Here is a 27,094-nt window from a genome sequence, read left to right as displayed (position 1 = left end):
TCGAATCTAATATATAAAATTCTCGTGTCGCGGTGTTTGTAGTTAAACTCCTCCGAAACGGCTAGACTGATTCTCATGAAATTTTGTGTGCATATCGGTTAGGTCTGCGAATCGGACATTTATTTTTCATACCCCTAAGTTTCTGTTAAGGATGGTCCCTAAATTTTAATTTTTACACAACATTTTTTTGTTTTATTTTTTATGATACAGCATATAAAAATACATACGACCTTTAATTTACACCCCTCTACAATCAACCCCTATTTTTATTATAGTAGATAGTTATTTTTATTGAACTAAAAAAATCTTTCCTAGAAATAATATATGTACCTACATGGAAAAACAACGTTTGCCGGGTCAGCTAGTAACATATTATTTTTCAAACCTACAAGCCCTAACCTTTATTTAAATATATAGACGAAATCCAGCGGAACACTAATTCCAGTTAAAATTACAGTAAATTCAATTATACTAAACTTTTTTTTTTTTTTATAAAGACAATTCACACCAATTGACCTAGTCCCATGCTAAGCTGGTGAAGCTTGTGTTATGGATACTAGGCAACGGATATACATACATATTATAGAAAGATAGACATATAAATACATATTTAAACACCCAAGACCTAAGCACAACACCAAATGCTCATCACATCGATGTTCGTCTCAGCCAGGGATCGAACCCGGGACCCATGGATTCGCAGTCAGGGGTACTAACCACTAGACCAATGAGTCGTCGACTTTCAATTTACGATAGAAATCGACCAAGTACTGACCTAAAGATGTCCCCTTTAAATGAAGTGTTAAAAAACACTTATCATTGGAATTCAGTTTGGAGAATGCCATACCTTCCACTAGATACGAGAGCTTATTGATGAGAAGTACTTAATCACCATCTCGAAATCCTCAAATGCACTCGAGTCGCCGCCGGCTCCACAATGAGAAATCGTACTTCTAGTAATGCGTTTTCATCTAAGTGACAGAATGAACGTAATGGCTTTTAAATCTTTGGGATTTTTATTTGATTGAAAGGAGAAAATTACTAGTTTTTCTTAATGAAGTAACTTTGAGTTTTCAAGATCTTAATTACTTGGTTTTTTATATAAAACTAGCTGGCCTGGCGAACATCGTACCGCCTAACAGTCGATTCTTTATTTTTTTTTTAATACTTATTCTGCTATTCGGGACACCGGTCTAGCTAGTAAGATAAAAAAAAGAAAGTTGATAATACATCAAATACATTATGTCAAAAAATAAAAATTTACCTTCCCGGAACCCCTCCACTAACACTTGAACTTTATGATATGGTATTAAAGTTCAAATGGCCTTTAAATATTATTACGAATATTTTGTATGGGAATATAGAAAATTGTTTTTAGTCTTTTTCACTCAATTTTTTTAATTTTTCTCTCCCTAAGAACCATCCACGTACTTCAAGGAATATTATAAAAAAAGAATCAGACAAATCGGTCAAGCCGTTTTCATGTTATGTCGTGACAACGGAAAACGGGTTTCATTTTTATATATACAGGGTGGCCAAAAAGTCGTGGATCAAACGCAAATAGGGGATAGATGAGGTCATCAGCGGCAAAAAATTGTTCTACGGGAGGTCTCTAAGGTCAACCCCTGCAGAGTTATGATTTATTTTGTTTTTTATATGAAAATTGCCTTTTTTTACTAATTCTTATTAAAATTCGAAAAAATCTACATCCTGTATATTTTTCATAATATCCACTAGATTGGTATTGATGAGTTCTTGCGTTAGACATACTATTTATAGTTGTTTATTGAGTGTATTGAAGATAATATTAAGTTATACGATATAAATTTTTTTCAAATCAAAACTTTTTGTTTATTTCGGACCCCACTGTGAAAAAAAATTACTCTACCGAAAAGTGACCCTGTATTACAAGTTTTGGCGCATTTAATATGGATTCTGAAAAGGTATTACACATGGCCATGAATCGCTGTAATATCTTTCTAGGACGAAAAAACAACAACGATTCGGACTTATGATAGATTATTTACCTACCTGTGACCAGTACTGTGTGAATCGGACTAGATTCAAAAAATTGGACAGAGGCTGGAGAAATTTGATTAGACGGTGCAGATTAAGTTTTATGGTCAGAGTCAGGAATTTTGAGCATATTTTATTGTAAAATATTTGGTTTCCTACAAACAACCATTGAGAAATAATTGTTTTGAATACAATTATTATTTCACAATCGTTGTTTGTAATTCTTCCTAGAAAGATATTGGAGCGACTCATGGCCACGTGTAATACCTTTTCAGAATCCCTATTAAATGCGCCAAAACTTGTAGTACAGGGACACTTTTCGGTGGAGTAATTTTTTTTCACAGTGGGGTCCAAAGTAAAGAAAAATTTATGATTTGAAAAAATGTTATATCGTATCACTTGTTATTATCTTGAATACACTCAATAAACAACTATAAATAGTATGTCTAACGCAAGAACTCATCAGTACCAATTTAGTGAATATTATGAGAAAGATACAGGATGAAAATATTTTCGAGTTTTAAGAAGAATTAGTAAAGAAAAGTCAATTTTCATATAAAAACCAAAATAAATCATAACTCTGCAGGGGTTGACCTTAGAGACCTCCCGTATAACAATTTTTTGCCGCTGATGACCTCATCTATCCCCTATTTGCGTTTGATCCACGACTTTTTGGCCACCCTGTATAGATAAGCTGGTGTTACGTCGAAATAAATCTGAATTCTGATACATCTGTTCAAAGAGCATCATAAAACATTCAAGGGGTGCTCGCATCCGTTCAGGAGACGCCTCAGTATGCAGTTTGCTCGTAAATGCACTCAAGAGGAGACATAAAATGCACTACTAGTTAATGGCAATGTGGGTGGAGATTAAAAGTAAATCAAATTTATAGCTTTGTCTGTGACTCATTATCAGACCTAAGTAGTACTTGACCTTACGTATTCAAAGAATCAGACAAATCGGTCAAGCCGTTTTCATGTTATGTCGTGACAACGGAAAACGGGTTTCATTTTTATATATATAGATAAGCTGGTGTTACGTTGGACCATCTAACAAGTAAATCAAAATTGGTATTTTATTCAAATAATGAAATTGTTTACTAAGGTCTTTAAATAAGTACAGACTAGGTATTGGTATAATAAATTAAATTACTAAAATAGTTACCCAATTACATCGAGACATTCCGTAAATTAAATGCAATTCATGATAATAAATTATAAGACTACAGGTGTTTATCAGTAAGCAGGTGTCATTAAATCTAAAATTTAAAATAATTAAACACGAATTTTATTGGGCATTTATAAATATAATATCTCGTACATGCAATGCATTAAAGCAATTCCATTAAGTGAATGGATTCATTTAAAAGTATGATCAAATTAAACAGACCAAATATCTCTGGCTTATCATAGTACTATACTCTGTTGAGTAATGGTGGGTCATTAAAACTAACACCCACTTTTTATCGCCCAGCATTACAGATGTAAGAAAAAAGTGCTTGAACCAAATATAGACGAATAAAATTAAGCGTATCGGTCGTTACTCCCCAACCATTTAAATAGACTAATGATATACTCAATACACTAAAGAATATCAATAAATAAAACGATGCAAAGAATACTGAGTTCATAAACAGCAAGCATACAATATTCTCAATGAAAATATGGCCTGGAAATGCAGTGAAATATCTCTTTCCATTTAGCACTTAAAGTATTTCTCAACTACAAATAAAACTACAATCGCTGGAACACTGCGAAGCACGCAATATAGTGCTCCATTTCAATCGTACAATGATGGAGATAAAGGCGAAATAAATCTGAATTCTGATACATCTGTTCAAAGAGCATCATAAAACATTCAAGGGGTGCTCGCATCCGTTCAGGAGACGCCTCAGTATGCAGTTTGCTCGTAAATGCACTCAAGAGGAGACATAAAATGCACTACTAGTTAATGGCAATGTGGGTGGAGATTAAAAGTAAATCAAATTTATAGCTTTGTCTGTGACTCATTATCAGACCTAAGTAGTACTTGACCTTACGTATTCTACCAGCAAAATAAAGAGGTTTAAACTCTATGTGGATAGATTTAGTAGTATTCTGTCTTACACTGTAACTTTAATAACTTTGGTTTCACCGTTAGACGACGTCGTTATTATTGCTACGGCCTTTTGTTAGAACTCTGTAATTTCTCCCAATTATTGGAAATCTACATAGGATTCATCTTTAAAGCTTTAAAGACTATCCCCTTTATTGTTTGACTTAACAAAGACTGCTAAAAACACTTGGCAACAATAAAAAGCTCGTATTTAATTTGAAACTTACATGGTCATTCGTGAGTCAATCTCATACAATTGCGAGGCGTTTGAAATCGTGAGGTGATTTTTGCGAAATAGGACAGTCGAGTTATCTGTGACTCAGCGATTAATCTAATAAGATAAGCTGTGTCAAACCACGCTCCGTTTGATTTTAATCTCAAGAAGACTGGATACATTAATATTTGCACGCGAAAGCAGGCGGTTAATTTTATGGGTAACTAGGTTTTGCTTGATGTTTAACTACATATATCATTGTTATTGTTTTGATAAATTACTTTTTGAGAGTTTATTATATTTTTTACTAACATCATTAAATGAAGTAACAAATTTTATTAAATGTGATAGGGATTAGTTTGTCTCTTTTTTATGTTAAAGGAGGCAAACGGGCAGGAGGCTCATCTGTTGTTAAGTGGTACCGCCGCCCATGGACACTCATATTGCCAGAAGGGTCTTGCCGGCCTTTTAAGAATTGGTTCGCTCTTTTCTTGAAGGACCCTAAGTCGAATTGGGTCGGAAATATTTCATTGGGCAGCTGGTTCCACGTAGCTAACATTAGCTACTAATAAAATATACTTCCAATTTATAGTATATAATATGCAAATATATTTATGTTCTTTAGTATTTCTTAGTAAATAATTCTAATGCTAATCTATCTATGATATATTATATAATATATACATATATCATAATTTTCCGACCTAACGACGCCGTACCAACATAATTAAGTATTAATTAATGACTTATAAGTTATAACGAGCAGATATATATAAACTATATTTGTATTACATCAACACCAAAGATAACAGAATATTTTGATTTAAGTAACCGCCCTTCAAAAACAAAATTCAATGTAAATATTTTATATTTTATAACGGAAGTCGCCGTCCCCATATCTAACAGGATCATAAAAAATAACGACCCGACAAAGCTTTCTTGTTCCAACAATGTATCAACAAGGTGCAAACCCAAATCCAAAAATTACCTCCGAATTCTCACCCTAGAAAAAAATACCGACCACACCTACAAAAACTCCTTGAATAGCCAAGAATTGTAACACGATACATACAAAGAGTCGTCGAGTGCCCGTCAAGAGGTTCCCAAACAAGATAATCCCTTTGTTAGTCGAGTTATAACGGCATCAGTCTTCTATTATTTTCTGTTTCACAGCAGCTGCGATGTTTAAGTTTCGTATTTCAAAGTTAATGTTGCTTTAATTTCTCTTGCACTATCCCGTTGCAACGAAGTCGCTATTAACAGTTTATTGTATATTTTAAATACACTTTGAGTGAAAAGAAAAGTTTAAGATCTACGAGAAACGGGCCGAGTGTGTCATCGTTTTGACATCAAGTGAGGACTTGACAAAAAACAACGGAAGTTTTACGAATGATGATAAAATAAAAATCTAATATTTTCTATATTGTGACTATTTTTCGGATACTGTTTCTTCTTATCATAAGATACGTGTAAATAATATTCGGTGGAAAGCCAAGTAAATTAATAATAATAATCTTTATTCATTTCTCACAAAAACTTAGTACATAAACAAGTGACAGTTATATACTATTATAAATAAATAATTGTCTTGTTCTGTTTAGCGAAAATGCTAGTTTGTGAGAGACTGATGCCTGCTAATGGTGGGAGTACCTGTGTTACAGGTCATCATGCCCCCACCACTTCGGATCGACAGAAGGTCTTTAAAATACGCTTTTTTCAAACGTTATTAGAGTCAAATGAATATTTTGTTTTTTAAAAGCGAAAACAAAAATTATTTAGCTATGTGAATGCGTATGTAATAATATAATTTGTTTGACCTATATGTACATAGATAGATAGTTTTTTTCATGGAAAATAGCGACCATAGCACCCATAGTAACAATCACGGATATTCAGTTCTCTTTAGATCTCTTCTTAGAAGGAGGACCTAAGACCCGTGTTTGTTACTATAAATCTTAATCCAAAATAAAAAAAGCGAGACGCAGAGATGAAGAATATACGCTACACATTTCACAAATTTCTTTTCGAACACAAACTTCTCAAACGCAAATAGTTTTATATCAGTTTGCTTAACTGAACACACAAAGAATCTAGAACTTTTAAATTCTAACCACAATTCCGAACTCACGGAAGAAAAATAAAATTCTGAAGACAAGTTAAATGGGATAGTCATGTTGGGAAGTGGCTGGCTGCGTCACGATTATTTTTTGCGGCCTCCACTTCACCTTTCTAATCTATTACTTTTTCTACAACGGATTTAGGGCTCCATTAATACGTCTTCTTTAAGTACTTAAAGGGAATCAGAATATGTTTCATAAAAACTTACTGAAGTCGTGATATAAAAAGCTGCACCATTTACACCGGTATATAAATGTTAAAGATCAGTTTTTACGCTATATAAAACAGCGTATTCCCATAAATTTTTCTACCATTATATGTCTTCTTATATATAAAAACCAAAATTAGCCTGGGTGAATTATAAGCCGAAGGATAATTTGTTTTGGAAGTAGCAATGATGTAAAATCTATAGTTTCATTCCCCGTATTTTTGAAGTAAAACTTCTATATGCAGCGTTTTTGTCGAAGAAAAGGGAGAGGGCGATTGAGACCGATTGAGAGAGAGTGAGAAAGGCAAATTACCTTTGAGAAATTCTATTTTTAAAATTAAAATTTCGTAAAGAGAATTTATGAAATATTAGTATTTTATATTTTATGGAAAATAATTTATTGAAATCTCAAATGACGAATTATAAATTAAAATGCCACGTGTTCATCATCGAAGAAATAAATTTATAAAATTAAATTTATAATTTGTATTAATTTTCGACACTTAATATTTTAATGACAAATAAATTGATTGAATTCCTCGTATCTTCCTTTTTCCCTCCCTCTAAGTCTTGAAAATCTAAAGTTTTAGATTCGTATAAATATGAACAAGACTTAAAAATTCGTTTTCCAAAGAAGTTCTTTTAATGCAGGATCAGCGAGAGAAGGCTCTCTTATAATAAAAGATTATTTGGTAGCACAGATGTTTAAATTTCCACACTAAATTGGATATAATAGTGCAAAGTTGTCCGTTTATTTGACCTACTTACAATCTCTTGCCGCTTCGAAGTTTCTACAATAATAATTATTATTACAATGCGGTTTCTTTTAGTACAAGAGTATTAAAGATCGTACTTATAATTTGGGCTTTAGATAGAATTGTAGGTATAGTTATCGTAATAAAAGACGCGATTAGGTTGCTGTACAGATATGAGATACGTAACATTTTTCTTTTTATTAAAAACGTGTGCGTACAAAATTAATACAACTTTTCATATAATAATAAATAAATAAATAATATTGTTTCTATGTTAGCCTACGAACTTTTCAGCTTAAAGAGCGACCACCCCGAGTTTTGGTGTTATATGTAGGTACCTATAGATATTTTGAAAACTATAAGTCACATTATGTATAGGATAGGATATATTAGGACTGTTATTGAGATATGGACATCAACGCATTACTGAACAATTGTTGACAGGTATTGAAAGGCGATTTAATTATTTAATAACCCGTAATAAGATTACCTTTTTTAACCATTTTTCAAAACTTCGCAGCCTTTGAAATTCTCATGAATAGAAATGGTACTAATAATATTGATGTCATGTATTAACGGTAGGTACTTAAACTCTACACATACTTCAAAGTTGAAGAAAACGAATCAAGGAGTTTTTAGATGACATCGTACCTTTTCTTATCTCGTTGAAGATTAGGTGCCAAGTCTCTTAGTGAAATTTCGGCGATATCTCTTAATTTTTTTACCAACCCTCACACTTTTTACGAGTTTAAGTGGGTCTGAAGTTATCTTGGGCAGACATCACAATTTTTTGCAGACATTCGAGTTTTGGGGCTAATAAGTTAGAACTTTGTTTTAAAAAGTATCATTGCCAAAGGGGCTTTTTATGCTCGCAAAAATATGATTTTAGACGTAATTGATTCGAAAATTTGTACATCATAATTAAATCATTTTCGATGAAAACTTTACACCTTTTGGTATAAAATTGTTATGCTTGCTACAACCTTTTTAGGTCTTGGCCTCAGATTTCTGAATCTGTTTCATGATCATTTTTAAATCTAATAGGGAAGTAGGTGATCAGCCTCCAGTGCCTGAAACATGCCGCCGACTTTTTGGGTCTAAGACATGTCGGTTTTCTCACGATGTTTTCCTTCACCGTTCGAGCAAATGTTAAATGCGCACATAGAAATAAAGTCCATTGGTGCACAGCCGGGGATCGAAACTACGACCTCAGGTATGAGAGTAGCACGCTGAAGCCACTAGGCCATCACTGCTCATAAAATTGTTATACTTGTTTAAAAATAAAGCAAAGTAGCTAATCTAACAAACTTATTGGAACGAAGTTCCTTATCGCGCGTTGTGAAAGGGGACTAGACGGAAAAAATTCTTACGAAAAGTTGTCACGACACTTTTTTGCTATTTGCTATTGTAATACACCGGTTCTCGTCCGATCACCGAAGTTAAGCAACGTCGGGCGAGGTCAGTACTTGGATGGGTGACCGCCTGGGAACACCTCGTGATGTTGGCTTTTTTTTTTCGTCGTAAGATTGGTGTCGAGAAAATCTATCATACTGTTATGATACCAATTAACATAATATAAATTAATCGAAAGGAATTTCGTTCCATCCGGGTGTCCCTTGACACCTCTAAAGTTTTTTAAGTTGTTTCTAGAAACAAATGTTACGCTAAGACAAAAATCTACAATAACAATACGAAAATAGACTAAAACTAGTTAAATTATTATTAAAATCAGTCAATCCTTAACTTACCGTGTTTATCAGCAACCACTGCGACCACCCATAGCAAGAGCAGTGCGCTCCACGCCATGACTACTCAACTCCGGGCATCACCTAAAACAATAGAATGTTGAATGACCAATATTTGTCGAGGCTGGGCCAATGTTTGTACAACCATTATAAATTAGAGCTTTTTATTTGTTAAGTTAACAGGTACAAATAGTCTGAGCTAATTGAGTTTTACTTTACCAATGGTAGGGAAGCAAACAATGTGTAAATGATAATTTTATTCAACGGTTTTAGTAAACTACCACCAAGAATTTTCAAAGTTATTTTGAGTACAGTATTACTAGCTAGAATTTCAAAGCAATGATGCTTGAATAGTCAAACATAGGTGAATAAAGAAATTCTTGATATGTTTATAATATACTAGCTGCCCCCGCGAACTTCCTTTCTCCTTTATGTGATTTTACTTAGCCTACCTTTTTAGTACATATAAACATGGAACATTTTGCTATGCTACCATAGAGACTGTTCGGTTTTCTGAAATGAAACCTCAGATTTCAAGTCATAAGATTTTAATTAACAAATAAAAAATAGGGATTGATCGTAGAGGTATGAAAATTAAGGGTTATATGTATTTTTTTATTTTATTTAATATACCTATATTATATTTATTCTGCTGTATCATAAAAAAATAAAAACAATATTTTTTGTCTAAAAATAAAATTTTGGGGACCTCTTATCACTTAGGGGGTCATTTTAAAGATAGTAGCCGATTCTCAGTCTTACTGAATATGCATAAAAATTTCATATGAATCGGTCGAGTCGTTTCAGAGGAGTATGGGATCGAACATTATGACACGAGAATTTTATATACGTTATATAGAGATATCGTTTGAAATAAACAAAGACGGTAAAAAATACATGACTTTAATAAAAACGAAAATGTCAAAATATGCAATACCTACCAACAAAAATACACAATTTTAAACACAGTTTAACATTGATAAAAAGGGATCAAGACAATACTAATCTTATTTCTTAAGCCGTAACAATGCGGTTTGGTTAGCAACTGCGTAACAAATTAGTCCCTTTCGAGTAAATAAAAAACAAACAAATTTGGAAAAGAAATATGCCCTCGAAATAATAGAACAGGGGCTAATGGATTCAGCGAGCGTGAAATTTTAGATAAATCTCAGTTTTTATTTGGAACCGCTTTCAAAAAGAACAACATTGAATCTCGACTTGTATTAAGAGGTTGGTATATATTCAAAAAACGTGTTTAAAGGGTGAGAAAAAGAGAGTCGAGTTTTGTCAAATGTGGTTTTAAAAATGCCCGTTTTTTGATCTCATAACTTTACTAATCTAATATATAAAATTCTCGTGTCGCGGTGTTTGTGGTTAAACTCCTCCGAAACGGCTCGACCGATTCACATGAAACTTTGTGTGCATATTGGGTATGTCTGAGAATCGGACAACATCTATTTTTCATCACCCTAAATTATTATTTTTTATGATACAGCATTAAGAAATACATACAACCCCTAATTTTCACCCCTCTACGATCAACCCCTATTTTTTATTATAAATTATTTAAATGGCAAAACGACGTTTGCCAGTTCAGCTAGTTTTAATATAAAAAATAAACAATTTGAAAGTCGATCTGAAGTTTTAGAAAGCTGGTCAATTTTTATAACATACGTGAGGTCCTGAAGAATTACTAACATAAATCTAGAAGATCACATCACCAATTACCTACTTAATACTATAAAAAAATCACGATATGCATTGTGAATTTCACTTTACATCGAAGCAATTCCTCTATCTATATATATAAAAATGAAACCCGTTTTCCGTTGTCACGACATAACATGAAAACGGTTTGACCGATTTGTCTGATTTTTTTTTTAATATATATTGAAGTACGAAGATGGTTCTTACTCTTAAAATAAAATTGAGTGAATCAGTCTAAAAACAACACTTTTCTATATCCCATACAAAATATTCGTAATAATACTTAAAAGTGAATTTGAACTTTAATACCATAGCATAAAGTTCAAGTGTTAGTGGGGGGGTTCCGGGAAGGTAAATTTTTATTTTTTGACATAATGTATTTGTTGTCTTATAAATTTTCTTTTTTTATCTTACTAGCTAGACCGGTGTCCCGAATAGCAGAATAAGTATTTTAAACAAATAAAGAATCGACTGTTAGGCGGTACGATGTTCGCCAGGCCAGCTAGTTTTACATAAATTTATTTATTTCGTAATCCTACAGCTAACAAAATGTATATAACAAACAATTACACTAAAAAATACCCAAGGATGGAATACATAATATATACAAAAAAGTTCACACATTTACAAAAGGGAAAACAAAATCAATACATTTAACTAAGTAATACCCATGAATATTGTAAACAAAAATATTACTTATTTATATTATTAATTATTTTTTCCTAGTGGGAGTGCCATGCTGTTGCCTTCGGACTTCAGCCAAATGGGCAGGCACGACCGGGGCAGTACCACTGTCTCTCAGAAAACCGGCGTGAAGTGATGCAATAAGTTTGACTTATTGTACTCGCGTTTCGTGCGGTGAGAGAGACTCCCGGAGCCCATTCCCCCCCCCCCCCCTCCCTCTACAAGAAATATGAAGGTGCAGAAAAAAAAACAGAATCTACCCCAGGGGGGTACCACACGCGCTCGCGGTGGAGAATCCCCCTCTGGGCGTCCAACACCGGGACACTCTGCGCCCGGTGGTGGACGCACAGGCTGCCCTTCGTATTCTGGGGGGGGCAATTCTGCGCTCGGTAATAATAACATTAATCGTTCTCGGGGCAAACGGAGCAATCCTACAAAGGCACCCCCGTCCACACTCGCCGTGGACTTCACAAATGTTAGGGGGCTCAATACAAATATCAACGCAGTCCACTACCATTTAGAGACTGCGAAGCCGGCCTTGCTCTTTCTTACCGAGACTCAGATTTCCTCCCCGGCTGATACTTCCTACCTCTCCTACCCGGGGTACAAATTGGAACATTCATTTGTGCCGCGGGCTGGAGTTTGCGTGTACGTCAGAGAGGATATCTGTTCTCGTCGCCTCGGGACGCTTGAAGGAAGGGACCTATCTAACCTCTGGCTGCGCGTAGACTGCGATGACCATCCGCGATTCTACGCATGCCTGTATAGGTCCCATAGCGGAAATACCGAAACTGACCGACTCATTGAGCACATCCAAATGGCTACAGATTCCCTGCTCGAAAGGGTTCCTACCGCTGAAATCGTGATACTTGGCGATTTTAACGCCCACCATGCCGATTGGCTCGGCTCTGAAACTACCGATCACGCGGGAAGATCCTTTCACGACTTTGCTTTAGCCTACGACCTGACACAAATGGTCCCTGCGATTACGCGAATACCAGATGTGGATGGTCATAAACCCTCTTTGTTGGACCTTCTGCTGACTTCACATCCGGAGAACTATCAAGTCTCTGTTGACCCGCCATTGGGTTCATCAGATCATTGTGTGGTCCGGAGTACTGTGCCATCTACGCGCCCTTCACGGCCCCGCTTTATGGGTTGTCGCCGTATTTGGCACTATAAGTCAGCAGATTGGGACGGGATGCGGTCTTTCTTTGCGTCCTACCCTTGGGGGCCCATGTGCTTTTCGCCGGAAGCTCCAGATTCCGTCGCCGCCTCTGTCGCCGAAGTGGTTCTGCAGGGCATGGAACTCTTTATTCCATTTTCTGCGGTGCCGATCGGTGGCAAGTCTCAGCCCTGGTTTAAACGTTCTTGCAAGGCGGCCTCGCGTCGAAAGCGAGAATGCTTTAAGGCATGGGCAGAAGCGGCGAAATCTCGTGATGCCAATACCAGCGAACTTAAAACAGCATATAACTCAGCCTCCAGGTCCTTCAAACGGGAAATCACTAAGGCAAAGTCAGAGCACATTGCCAGATTAGGCGAGAGATTGGCCCAACTCCCTTCAGGGACTCGAGCCTTCTGGTCTCTCGCCAAAGCTGTCCAAGGGAATTTTTGTCAGCCCGCTATCCCACCACTGCACAGGGAGGATGACTCGCTGGCCCACACTGCGAAGGAGAAGGCCGACCTTTTAGGCTGTCTCTTCGCGTCCAACTCGACTTTGGATGACCGAGGAAGATCACCACCGACCATTTCGCGGTGTGATTCTTCGATGCCGGAAATCACATTCCGGCAACGTGCTGTCCGCAGAGCACTATCTTCCTTGGACATTCATAAGTCGAGCGGGCCGGATGGTATCCCCCCAATTGTGCTGCGTACTTGTGCTCCTGAGTTGGCTCCGGTCTTAACGCGCCTTTTCCGGTACCTGTACTCGCTTGGCACTGTCCCGAAGTGCTGGAAAACCGCTTCGATACATCCGATCCCTAAAAAAGGCGATCGCTCTGATCCGTCCAACTATCGCCCAATAGCCATAACCTCCTTGTTCTCCAAAATAATGGAATCCATTGTTAACTGCCAGCTCTTGAGGTATCTAGAGGGCCACCAGCTGATTAGCGATTATCAGTACGGCTTTCGTCGTGGTCGTTCGGCTGGTGACCTTCTTGTATACCTTACACATAGATGGGCAGAGGCAATTGAGTCCAAGGGGGAGGCGCTGGCGGTTAGTTTGGACATAGCGAAAGCCTTCGATCGGGTGTGGCACAGAGCACTGCTCTCGAAGCTTCCAGCCTATGGGCTACCCGAGAAATTATGCGATTGGATCTCCAGCTTTCTGGCTGATCGGAGCATCAAGGTCGTCATCGACGGAGCATGCTCCGACCTTAAACCCGTGAACGCGGGGGTCCCACAAGGCTGTGTTCTATCCCCGACCCTGTTTCTTCTGCATATCAATGATATGTTGCATCTTAGCAACATTCATTGCTATGCGGATGACAGCACTGGGGATACTTTTTACACTGGCCGGGCAGGTATTTCTCGGGCAGTTGTCGATGAGTACCGGAACAAACTTGTGTCTGAAGTCGAAACTCTTCTACGTGGAGTCTCAGACTGGGGCAGACTAAACCTAGTCCAATTTAACCCCAAGAAGACACAAGTTTGCGCGTTTTCCGCTAAAAAAACACCCTTTGTCGCTACTCCTCTTTTCGAAAACACTCTTCTTAAAGCCACAGCCAGCATTGGAATACTTGGCGTTGACATATCGAACGACGTTCAGTTTCGCGGTCACTTGGAGGGAAAGGCTAAATTAGCCTCCAAAAAGCTTGGTGTGCTCAGCAAGGCGAGACGGTACTTCACTCCGGGCCACCGCATGCAACTATATAAAGCGCAAATTCGGCCCCACATGGAGTACTGCTCTCACCTCTGGGCGGGGGCTCCCCAGTACCAGCTCCTTCCACTTGACCGTATTCAACGCAGAGCGGTTCGAATCGTCGACGACCAATCCCTTTCCGAGCGGCTTGATCCTTTGGCGTTGCGTAGAGATGTGGGGTCTCTCTGCATCTTCTACCGCATTTACCATGGAGAGTGTTCAGAGGAGTTGTTCGGATTAATACCTGCAGCTGAGTTTCGTCATCGGACGTCGAGGCAGAGTACGAAATTCCACCCGTATCACCTCGACGTCCGCCGTTCCACAACTGAGCGTTTTTCTAGGCAGTTTTTGCCGCGCACCACCACTTTGTGGAACCAGCTGCCCATTGAGGTATTTCCGAACCAATTCGACTTAGGGTCCTTCAAGAAAAGAGCGTACCGATTCCTGAAAGGCCGGCAACGCACTCGCGAGCCCTCTGGCATTGAGAGTGTCCATGGGCGGCGGTATCACTTAACATCAGGTGAGCCTCCTGCCCGTTTGCCCCCTGTTTTATAAAAAAAAAAAAAAAAAAAAAAACCGATGTAGCCGGGGCGGGGCGTATTTCGCGAGACGTGTGATGTGAAGTTTAGAGATAGAAAAAGTCCCTGGACACTATGGCAGGGGAGTAGAATAGGTATTATTAAAAAAAAAACTAAATAATACTTAATGTGATGTCTGATATATTATAAAGTCATTTGTACGTATGTAATGAAGACATAAAAAAGCTACTGCATCTATTTCGAAAGAGATGAGGAAGACAGAATTGTTTTTACTTTTTAGTACAGCGCAGAGTGCAGTTTTATAAGCATTATTATAAGAAATCTGCTATCGAAGAGAAAAAATGTGATCTTAATAGAATTTTACTTCCTTTAAATCATAATTAATCTCTCATCATAAGTGGGTCATTGAAGCCGTGTGAGGTCTAACAAGGTGTCAGATAACCGCACAGTAGCGTTTAAGAGCTATAACATCATCTGATAGGAAGATAAGACCCAAGATTAATGTATTAAAGCATATTACGGGTGATTTATACAGCTCTTTTGAAGATGACGACATTATCTACCATTTACAAATAGTCTTTTACGCGAGGATGTACCTAGATTATTATGTTCTGTCGTTTGAATGAACCGGAATGATAACATAATTTAAAGAAAACACTTTTTTACCGGATTGAAGTTATGTATTATTATAAATTTACAAGTATTTTACATAATTTTTAATTTTCTGACGTTTCGCGTGCTTTACAGTGTGCGAGGTCACGGTGACTGAAAACAAAAGGTGTTGAATGTCAAAAAGTATTACAGCTGTAGAAAAAGTTGTATTATCTGTATGTATTTCCCCGGAGTTGGTATGGACTAAAAGTAATTTAATTGTAAATTTATAATAATACATAACTTCAATGCGATAAAAAGTGTTTTCTTTAAATTTGTAAAAGTTATGTCAGTAAGAGACAACACTATGATAACATAAATTTAAAATTGGTGCAAGGCAAATTTCAGCACGTTTAATCTACACAATGAGAAAACAATCTGAAGGGATTGGTGACGTCACAATTGACTATTGTGGGTGAATCCCACCCAAGGGTTGACCAAGACTTACCATTTGGGCAGTTGATGAGTCCAGCTTAGATTTAGAAGATTATCTGTTTTGCGATCATTTGGTTTCTTAACAGGTATCTCGAGTTATCAGCCTAATACTCGCAGTTGAAATTTGGGTCTAAGGAATACCGGTATTCTTACGGTTTGACCGTACGAGCTAGTGTTAAATGCGTACACAAATAATAGTACAGCCGGGATTCGAACCTCAGCCCTGCGATTCTGTAACTCACTTCACGAACTCACACAGCGGTTTTCGCATCGGCGGTCTCTCTCAAATCAGTCGTGAAGCAGTCATTTTATGATTTGGCATTCTGGTAAACAATAAAGTACAAGCTCCCACCTTTTCAGAATGCCAAATCATAAAATGACTGCTTCACGACTGATTTGAGAGCGACCGCCGATGCGAAAACCGCTGTGTGAGTTCGTGAAGTGAGTTACAGAATCGCAGGGCTCCGGCTGGTATGAGAGTCGCACGCTGAAGCCACTAGACGATGCTCTCAACATGTCAGACGTCAAATTTGTAAGGTTAGTTTCGTTTATTTTTAATAACGATGAACTTATACACACCACATATGAAAGTATTCAATGTACTTTGGTATAACTATTTATATCGTACAAAAGGCTTTTAATGCGCTACCTGAAAGCTCTTAAAGCGTTTAACTGTAAACCCACAATTTACGTAACTTTCCCGTCATTAGTTGGAGTTATGTACACAACGGAATTACTGAGCAAACCTATCGGTTACTCGCCTTTTATGGCCTGCGAAATTTGATCAGATAATTTTAACAATAGGCGACGATTTAAATAAGGAAAGATAAATTGTTTACCTTAAGGCATTAAATTGTATAAATCCTTAATATCTTTGGTTTATTCATACACATTGACTTCTCTGGTGCTTTTATCTCTCTTTCAGCACGGGTTTTCTGGTTGAGATCGTAAGCGATAGGGCGGCACTCATTACCGAGTTTCATGCATAGTGATTTTTAGTATTAATTTTGAATTTGAACAGATATTAGCACGAATTTGTCTGTAAGTGTGTCTTGCTTATATATCTATTTAAGAAGTTTTAATATGTGTAAATGTTGGAATATATAGTTGGTCGTTGGCGCTTAGTTAACGTCTAAATGTATGGCATAAAAACTGTTGACGGGAATTATAAAAACGGTTTAAGTCACTGAGAGTTTGCTTGTTTTTGTCTCTGACACTAACTATATTAATAGAAAGAAAACTCCAAATTTTGCTTGCTATATAGTATTAATATTGTTACCTTAACAATATTAATTATACTAGTTTTGTAGTTATAGGTACATGGTCGTCACATACCTATAATTAAAAAAATTGTAAAAACTATTTTAAAAGATTAACTCCATACTTTTTGCCTATTCTCCATATGAAACTACCTTTTGGAAGGGGCAACTAGAATATTTTTTTATATATTTTACAATTTTTTGGCTTTAAACTAATCTAACCTGATCACAAACGCCACTGAGATTTAAAAAAACACCGAACCTAATGTAATTCAGTGGGAACTGAGACAATATCATTTACATCATGCATGTAATATTATCAGTTTTTTTAAGGGGTCCAAAGCCATGCGCCTCCTTAGTTATTACTTGGGGTACTACATACAAGTCGTGAAGAACTATAGAAAAAAAATCTGTGATTCGACAAATTTATCAATGATTTAACACTATATAGTGCAAAATTTACAGAAATTATTTCTCAGTTTCATCGTCAAAGTTATATGGGAGAGCGTATAATAAAACAATAACTGCTTCAATCTCCCGTTACATAAATAGTAAATACAATTTTGCGAGTTAAAAAGTGCAGAATTTCGCCAAACTAGCGTTTGTTATCCAACATAATACAAGCTAAGAGCACTCGAAAGAATTTAAAACTATCGCACGTGTAATTAGCGTTACAGCAACATAGTGTATATGCTTTGTATGTAATATAAGTGCTGGGTCCATACTGCAGAACACTAAGTAATGGAAATAACAATAACTAACGTAGACTAAGGCTATAATAACAAAACTAACACCCATTTGAGAAGTAATTTTTTATATATATAAGTTAATTTCAGTTTTTTTTTAAATTCCTTCGCCAGCAAAGATATTTTGCAACTCCTTCAACAATAACTTTATATTTAAATCAATTTAAATAAAGGCATAGTGATAACTACAAAATATGAATAAAAATCTGTTCGGTAATATTTCCATAGAGTACGCACCCGTGGTTTTCATTTTAAGGATATATTAAATTATTAAAAACCAATGTTTCTCTATGAACGTTTTGTGACTGAAACAATGTTCATTAGGAAAACATACTTCCATATAATATAACAACGTATATCTCTTAAAAACCGTATATTTATGCAATATCTCATATCCTCTGCTATTACAATTTCATAGCTGATAGATCAAAGGAGTCGACAATAACAGTTTATAAAATTCCTTGCGAGTATAAAATAACATTGTAACATCAAAGTACAATCAACCCTTTATGAATCTAATTGTGTTTCTATTTGTTTCTTGTAGTATCAGTTCGAAAATGTCAACTTCGAATAATATACTGAAAAAAAAAATTACTATGCCTTTACTTCCGATATCGAAATTTTTTGTCAGTTTGTTTTTTTTAATTCATGCACCAGATATTGTTAGTTAATATTGCGTTATAAAATTAATGATGTTAATAATATTGCAATTACAAACGGAGTAATTACGCCATTTTTTTTTTTATAGAACGGGGGGCAAACGGGCAGAAGACTCACCTGATGTTAAGTGATACCTCCACCCATGGACACTCTTAATGCCAGAGGGCTCGCGAGTGCGTTGCCGGCCATTACTTTTCCTTAGATTACCAACGACTTAAATTTATGAATGAATTTTAATAACAATATTTGAGAAACGTCAATACAAATCGTGTTATTTCCTATAACGTAGACATAGACCGCGTTATAGGAAATAACGTTGTATGGGTATTCTCTTAAAACCGTTTTTTTAACATTTTAAAAAGTAAGAACAAGAATTTAACAAAGTTATTTAGTATATTTTATAACAACACAATTGAAACAGGTGCAAAGGTACGCAAAATTAATTATGGACTTGATAAATCATTATTAATTTCACAATACAGAAATATACCTTGAGAAATCTCTGCGTTATTATATATTATAGATTACTGTACATAGTCAAACTCATGGTAGAGATACATTGTTAAAACGATACTTAAAATAATTTGAATACCCTATAGTCTATACCATATAAATGTATTTTTACGTACGCTTAATTCACCCTGAATGTGCTAAGTGACAAGTGGTTTTAATTCAAATATAAAATACTTAAATAACAAAGACTGCAACTTGCATGTCATTCTGCCGTTTGTCGGACGAAACGGAACGGAATAGCACCTATTAAAAAGCTAAACATAGCGCCACTTCAAAGACCAACATTCAACGGTAAACTATTGTGATGGGAGCTCTCAAATCAGATAAAAAGGCTGTATAAAAAATGCTTAAATAGGTTAATGTCATGTACAACTCGTCACGGAGAGATGGGCGGCGATAGAACTAATAATTTTGTAAGTTTACGTGGCGTAGGGCCTCGTTAGTGGCGAAAGCGTCTTCAAAATTATGACAATAGATGTATTCAATGATAGGTATACTTTCGTAATAACCTACGCAACAAGCTTATTTCAAATAAGTAGATTTCTCTCCAGAAATTGTTTATTTGAAAACTCTAGATTCGATGTAAATACATTATTGCTATGAAAATCTTATTTTAAAATAAGAACTAAGTATTTGAATGTCGAAAACTTTTAAGTATTTATCTTATAGTCGACAATTAATGCTATTGAACAAAGAGTTCTAAATTTGAAATGTTTAACCATAAACATTAAACATACTAATGCGCATTTATTAAGATTCCCATTTCTTAATATCCTATCTATTAAGTAAACAAAAAGCCTAGTTAAAATTAACCATTGAGTTATAGCGATAAGAATAATATTCGCAGTACCTTAATAATAATTATATATACATTTAATATGCTATTCAGCTTCACTTTGTTCTAATATGTAATCTTATCACTTATCAAGGCAAAAAATCCACAGTTTATAACTAATTACGAGTAATTAATCGTAGCTGATTGATCACCTATTGACTTATCTTGTAGAACTTTATATGGACAACAACCGGCTTCCAAGTGTGGACCAACTTTCTATGTTTCTTATACTAATTCGGAAGTACAAATCTTAGAGTAAAAAGTATTGAAATGTAAATAAGTGTTTTGTATGAAATAACGTTCGTTAATTCAAAATTTCTTCTGCATTGCAATTTGCATATAATACCTAATTAATAATAAGTATATTGTATGCACAATGTCTGATGAATTCAACTTATTTATAACGCATCAATTTAAAATGGATTATTAATTTTATAGGTCAGAATTTAACATACATAATTGCCAAATTATAGCGGGAAGAAAGGGAAGGTGTAGTGTTTGAACTATAGTCGAATAAACTAATACATCAACATTACATAACATTTAGATAGCTTATCAAAGCGAAATTTATTGCATTTATCACTCAAGAAGCTCAGATAACTGTTATTTGATTGCCTTAGCTTAAAACAAAAAAGGCAGTCAATATAATCGTATAAAAACTTAACGAGGCGCTAATATGGCGAAAAAAATTTAACTTACACTTTAAAAACCGAAATCCAAAACCACTAACACCATTAATTATGTTCACATCACTTTATCAAAGTTACACTATACACAAATAAGAATACACAATCGCGTGTTCGTTAAATTGTGATCGGCGTAAGAACCGTCATTCGCGGCGTCGCGTCTCAACTGAACTAAACACAGACTACAGACTACAGAGACCGGGGGAATGGGGAACAAACAGGACGGGAGGGGAACTCCAACCGAGAAGATAACTTTTGATCTTTTTGGTGCTATAGAAGATTTTAATGACACACTCGCATCTGGATGGTTTGAAAAAGCGCACTAAGTGTTAATGCATGTCAAGGGCTTAGTAGAAACGACGTGTTAGAAAAAGTGATAGTGGGTTTGCGGGTGACATTTTTATAAATAGACCAATATTAGGTTGGGACAAAAAGTAGGATTGATTGCAGACGTTTTACGAGAAAGATTCTAAATTGTTCTTAATGACTAAAATCCAAAGCTTTGGCGTCTAGAGAGAGCAATAATAAAGTTTTTTCCGTAAATGCTTCATTACATTGTTGTTCTTTGTTATGTTTATAAAATATATTATTATGATAATTAAGTGAAACTGGGTGACCCATGAGATAAGGGTCCGAGTATAGTCCTTAAGTACTAGTACATAATCTGTGGCAATGATGTACAAACCGTGTACCACATAGTGCTTTAGCAACTATGGGAGATACTGGTAGCATCTGTGACTAATAATAATTAGAATGCAGCGGCCGCACGCCATAACTTGACAATTGACTTATAGAACTTTTTGCAATGACTAGCTCTTTAACCGATTCATTAATGCAATATTTATAAAGATGTTCAAAAGTACAAATTTACTATTGTTTAAGTGTTAATAGGAATTGAAAAAAAAATTTGCAATAATAATAAATTCCCATTCAATTATTCATTATATGAAAGTGTTTTCATGCTCTATTTAATTGTAATTTTAAATATATTTCATAACTTCTAGGGAAATTCATAAGAATTATTATGTTATAGTTATAAGTATACGTGTATATTTGTCAGCCTTTTACGTCGTTATAAATTAACCGATTAATCTGGAATTGTTGGGACTTTGATTAGGCAACTAATATTTTTTAATAACCCCTCAATCGTACGTTGCAGTTTTCGCTAAGCAGACTAGAGATGGCGCTCTGTGTACAACGAGATTTTGGTTCTAAAGCGGCGATGTAGGAACTAAAGCATCATCTAGAATTACCTTATATTATAGCATCTGTTTATCCATTCTGATATTCCCAAAATCGTCGAGGCAGACGTCTTAGATATTACGCAAGTCTTTTTTGTGATGTTCCCGCATATGTCAGGGGTACAAAAGGCCGCAGCAGGTACAAAGGGCCCATCCTCGCTCAAATTACAATTTAGACCTAGGGTTGCCAACATCTGAGAAAAATATATACATACATAGTTCAACACGTAGATATTATACATACATCACATTATCATCAGTTCGACCTACAACTACAAATGCGTCAGTATTAAAAAATACCGAATTTTAAATTAGGTAAATTTTTCCAGGAATACCACTCAATTTGTGCTCTACACGAGATTCTTATTGCTTATAGAGGTTTTAATGATCCTCTTTTGTTTATAAAAATAATATTATTATATTCTCCAATGTAACTTTCTCGGTAACTTAAGATAACTATTGATTTTGAAGAAAATATTGCTGTCTTTTAACAAGTCATTGGACTATGAAAGAAGTTGAAACTTCGATACTTTATCTAGTATAAACAATTGTTTAACTTTATAAGATTTCCTAACAAAAGTTCTTGAGGGAATTCTTATACAAATAAATCATATTTACATGACTCATTTTGTATAACAAATCGGTTACGAAGCCAGTTTTCATAAGTACTTTGTGCCACAAAAAAACGCACGTACTATTAATGATGTTTGTTGTACAGGTAAAATAATAAATTAAATATCTATAAATCCAATTTCCAATCTTCAGAGTACTGAGCCAACTCGGTATCTTCCAATATACCGACCTCTATACGGGGTTTTTGTACCATGCTATCTCTTGATTTCTACATCAGCGCTACGGAATTTAAGAGAACTAAACGCCGGGATCGCTATCGCTACTGAAAGTACTGAGTACGGGGCTCGGACCTGGGTTAATTTCGGTAAACAATAATTATTTCTAAATGCCAGCTTAAGGCTGATGACCTTGAGCTTGAGAAAAAAGATGTTTCTCCTAAAAGTAGGTTACAGGAGAATAATAGTAACTAATTGTACCTACTAATTTCACACATTTAAAAAGCAACTCCGCGACCGAAGTACAGCTGCAGTACTCATCTGTAAAAAAAATAATAAATAAATTTCATATCTCATCTAAGAACTTTTAATCTAGCTGTTTTGCCAAAAAGTAACATAGGTACCTCGTCATGTTAATTTTTGGCAACCCTAACTGACGCGATCTTTCAAGAACTCAAAAAATTTACAAATGCATTGTGTTAATGTAACAATGACACAAAAAGCTTCTGTATGATTCTCATACGTAATAAGAGATCGATCATTATCGATGGGTGTAACGTGAGAGCCTGGTTTATAAGGCGTAAGTAGATTTATTGTGTAATAAGCCTCCTCAAAGATTACCTTCTATTCACACTATTAGAGTGCGATTAAGTCAAAACTCTATCCAACAATTGTTACTTCATTTGCAACATCTGTACTGTTGCGGTAAAATTTCCAATATCTCCACGTGGTCAATATTAAATCCTCCTCTTTCTTCGTAGCATACAGTATAAATTTGTCGTAAATGTTGAACTACATAATAATGTATCATACGTAAAATAAACTTATCGATATTTCTATTGAGGTTAGAGTCAATTGGCGCCAATGCAAAATGTCACAGATTAGAAAACTAAACTAGATCCATAGAGTAGTTGTCAAATATTACAGCTTGTATTGTTGTTGTTTTCATTTCGCTACATTAATTATACAATTTTATTATTTTACTAAAAGCTATAACTTGAAATATATTTTTGGGACATTTAAAGATACTATTATGTAATACAGATGAACTGTTTTTATCGCGATTAATCATAACTCTCGTTTGACACCTTATAGTTTACCGTCATCTGTCACCACTTGCTATCATGACGTTCGGGTAAAAAATGTGTGAAGATAGCGGTCTCTGTACTTGTAGCAAAGTGTAGCAAAAACTCGAGCATTTTATGTGCACCTGTCATAGACTATAGTATAGTGTACAGTTATCGTAAAAATTATAACTGTCAATAATAACGTTTCAACTAATAATCGAGTAAAAAGACAAATAAGTGTTTTTATACTAAACAATTATGAATAGAAATAAAATACACAAATTGTATGACATGATAGAAATCTATAACTGCTAAATAATAATATTTAAATAGCAACACTCAATGTTTGTATGGAGAACTTCAACATCGTTCCGTAGGCGTATATTTGGAACTAAACGAAAGTATGGACCAATATGAACATATGTCGTTTGAAAGGAATTTGTTGTAAGTTTAGTTTTGATTCACAGATTACTGTCAAAAATTCTATTATATTGACGTTTCTGAATATTTTATGGAACTATAGATATTAATCTACCACAAACGGTAAGTGTTATTCTAATGTTTTTTAAAGGTAATTTAGACGAAAGTCTCAATAATAACTGTAATCAAGTTATACATTTAAGTTTTATGCAACGCATCTGAAGATTTCATAAAAAATATGATAAATTTGACAAAGGCTGTACCCTTCTTTGGAAAGGATGAATATTTATAATGGCGGGGGTACATTTTTATCGAAGGGACGTTTTACCTGTTTTGGAATTTGGTTTTAAAGAAACAAAAACTTGGTTTCATTAGACTTTAGAGGGTTAAATTAGAATTGTCTCCCTTACCAAATTTGGTCCTAAATGTAGTTTAAATTTCAAATCGATTGTTTTCACTCTAGTTGGTATTCAGTTATGCGGGAGTAAAATAAAATTACGAGGCGTCCTGGCCTTGTAACGTTGGTGTTATCCGCCGGTTTCTATATTCGAAGTACAATCCGTAGATAAAGAATAATAGTAAAATTTACTCCTAGTTGTCTGTTTGTATGACTTACAAGCTATGAGATTGATTCCGAACGTATTTCAATATAACATCGTAATTAACACATCTGATACAGCAAAACAAGCAGGCATTTGCACACACGAATCAATTATTGTTACACTAATAATAGAAATAAAAATAAAACTGCGACGTACTACAAAGCTATAGGCAACACAAAAATATATTCACGATTATTGATATCAACAGATAAAATGAACGTCCAATTACACGTAAGGAGAATTTTAATTGATTAAATTATGACATATCGATTACAGGCAACGTCTTTATCGAGCCAGTCATCAGCGAAGCCTTCGGCCCTTAGTGATCACCTTACGCGATAATATTTTGTTTTATTGTGTCTGATTTTTAGTTCGGTGTTTCTCACGTCATGCAATTTATTCCAATTCTAAATTTAAATTGATTATCTCCTTATGTTTCTAAACGAATTCGTAGTGTTGCTAGAATAAAAAGGCAATTATAATATACGATTAGTGAAGTGTTTTCTTTTTAAACGTAAAACGTAAACGTAATTCATAGTGTTGCTAGAATAAAAAAGCAATTATAATATAACATATACGTTTAGTGAAGTGTTATTAAAACCAATCAAATGTATTTTTGACATGAACCTACTTCGGGGTTTTGTCAGTTAGAAATGACAACAGGGCGTGTACGGCAAAAAGCTAGTAACAGTTAAAGTTAAAGCTAGTACTTTGTATTTTACAAAGTAACAGATTCCATTTTTGTTTTTACGCTCAAATGTCTTTATTCAGAATCAAATTCGAAATTTAAAAACCGGATGCCCCGGAGTCTATTCTATGATTTTTTTCACTTCTACTTGGGAGTGGAGGTGGTAATACTTACATTAGTTACGATAAGAAGAACTTTCGAAGAGTCTTTGTCCCTGTTTGCGACGAGGTTGTTTGGAGTATTCGCTAAGCTGACGACTCCAACATAGTCCAATTGATAAAATGAAACAGACTCAAGTAGTTCGGACGTGTGCACCGAATAGCAGACCACAGAATCCCAAGGTCCTTCCTGAACACACAACCAGAAAAGACCGAGGCTGCGTTGGTGACGTACAATAGGGGTTCGAAGTTGGACGCAGAAACACTATATAGATTGCGCGATTGGCGAAATATACTTGAGGAGGCTAAGGCCCACAAGGAGCTGATAGCCATTGATGATGACGATGATGATGAGTTACGATAAGGTACATAATGATTACAAATTAATTTTTACTATACTTGCATCTTATAAAGTTTGCTTAGAACTAAAAAAATAAATTTGTGTGTAGTCTAGAAATTTGTGTGTAGTCAAACCGATAAAGATTTTACTTTTGAATATAAGAAACGCCTATGTTTATTTGCCTTTAGCCTCGTGCAATGTATTAGCTAGGAACGAAAATAGAGAAGTCCCTAATGTGTATTCAAACAATTCTCCAACGTGGTCGGGGCACAAAAAATATACAAGTTTTTTTCATATCCCAACTTTACGTGGGCTGTGGTACCTTTTTATTTTTAGGGACATTGATTGATTGAACCTTATGGCACGTTTGAGAACTTGGGGTATTGTTTTTTATAACTATCCGATATCTGTCTAAATTTATTGTGTCTTCATTTAGTTAATTATGGTGCGATAAATAAAAATTTAAAAGATCTTTTGATGGGATTAATTAAAATAGTTTTAAAAACGACGCGAACGAAATTGGACTTTTAACTTTTGGATATTCTGTGCGGAGCGAGTTTTTGCTTTAAAACTACGGAGGATTATATTGACGCTGAGAGATTTTAACTACAATTTTATTTTTCGGAAATTGCGTGTTCAATACGGAAAGAATGCTATTTTCAACAGAACGCTTTGTTGATAATACAATTTTACATCAATTTCCTTTATATGACAATTCCTACACGTCTGTTTTGTGGTGAAAAAATCCTGAGGAAGTCAGTATAAAACACATTTTACAACTATAGTTATATAGTATAAGAGTCTTCAGTCTTTGAGGCAAACAAATTACTTTTTCAACTAGGTATACGTAAGTGACATTCAATTATATACGAGTATATATGTGTTAATAAAAGATATTTAATAACATATAAAATAAAAAACTTTAGAGGTGTCAAGGGACACCCGGATGAAACGAAATTCCTTTCGATTAATTTATATGTTAATTGGTATCATAACTGTATGATAGATTTTCTCGACACCAATCTTACGACGAAAAAAAAAAGCCAACATCACGAGGTGTTCCCA

At 35.2% G+C, this 27,094-nt stretch overlaps 1 protein-coding gene across 3 annotated transcripts in view; it reads right to left on the bottom strand.

Moving 5' to 3' along the window:
• Positions 1 to 20,907, bottom strand: part of LOC125060154 (netrin receptor UNC5B-like) — a 96,265-nt gene extending 75,358 nt beyond the window's left edge. For all 3 annotated transcript variants that reach the window (XM_047664919.1, XM_047664921.1, XM_047664920.1), the window contains exons 1-2: positions 20,739 to 20,907; positions 9,154 to 9,234 (exon numbers count right to left, since the gene is read on the bottom strand). In XM_047664919.1, the coding sequence (XP_047520875.1) occupies positions 9,154 to 9,211 (58 nt within the window). In that variant the 5' untranslated portion in view covers positions 9,212 to 9,234; positions 20,739 to 20,907. The remainder of the gene's footprint in view (positions 1 to 9,153; positions 9,235 to 20,738) is intronic.
• Between the last annotated feature and the right edge of the window lie 6,187 nt (positions 20,908 to 27,094).

The sequence above is a fragment of the Pieris napi genome, chromosome 21 (assembly GCF_905475465.1).
Source record: "Pieris napi chromosome 21, ilPieNapi1.2, whole genome shotgun sequence".
Taxonomy (NCBI): domain Eukaryota; kingdom Metazoa; phylum Arthropoda; class Insecta; order Lepidoptera; family Pieridae; genus Pieris; species Pieris napi.
The sequence above is the reverse complement of the archived record's forward strand: the minus strand, read 5'-3'. Positions and strand labels throughout refer to the sequence as shown.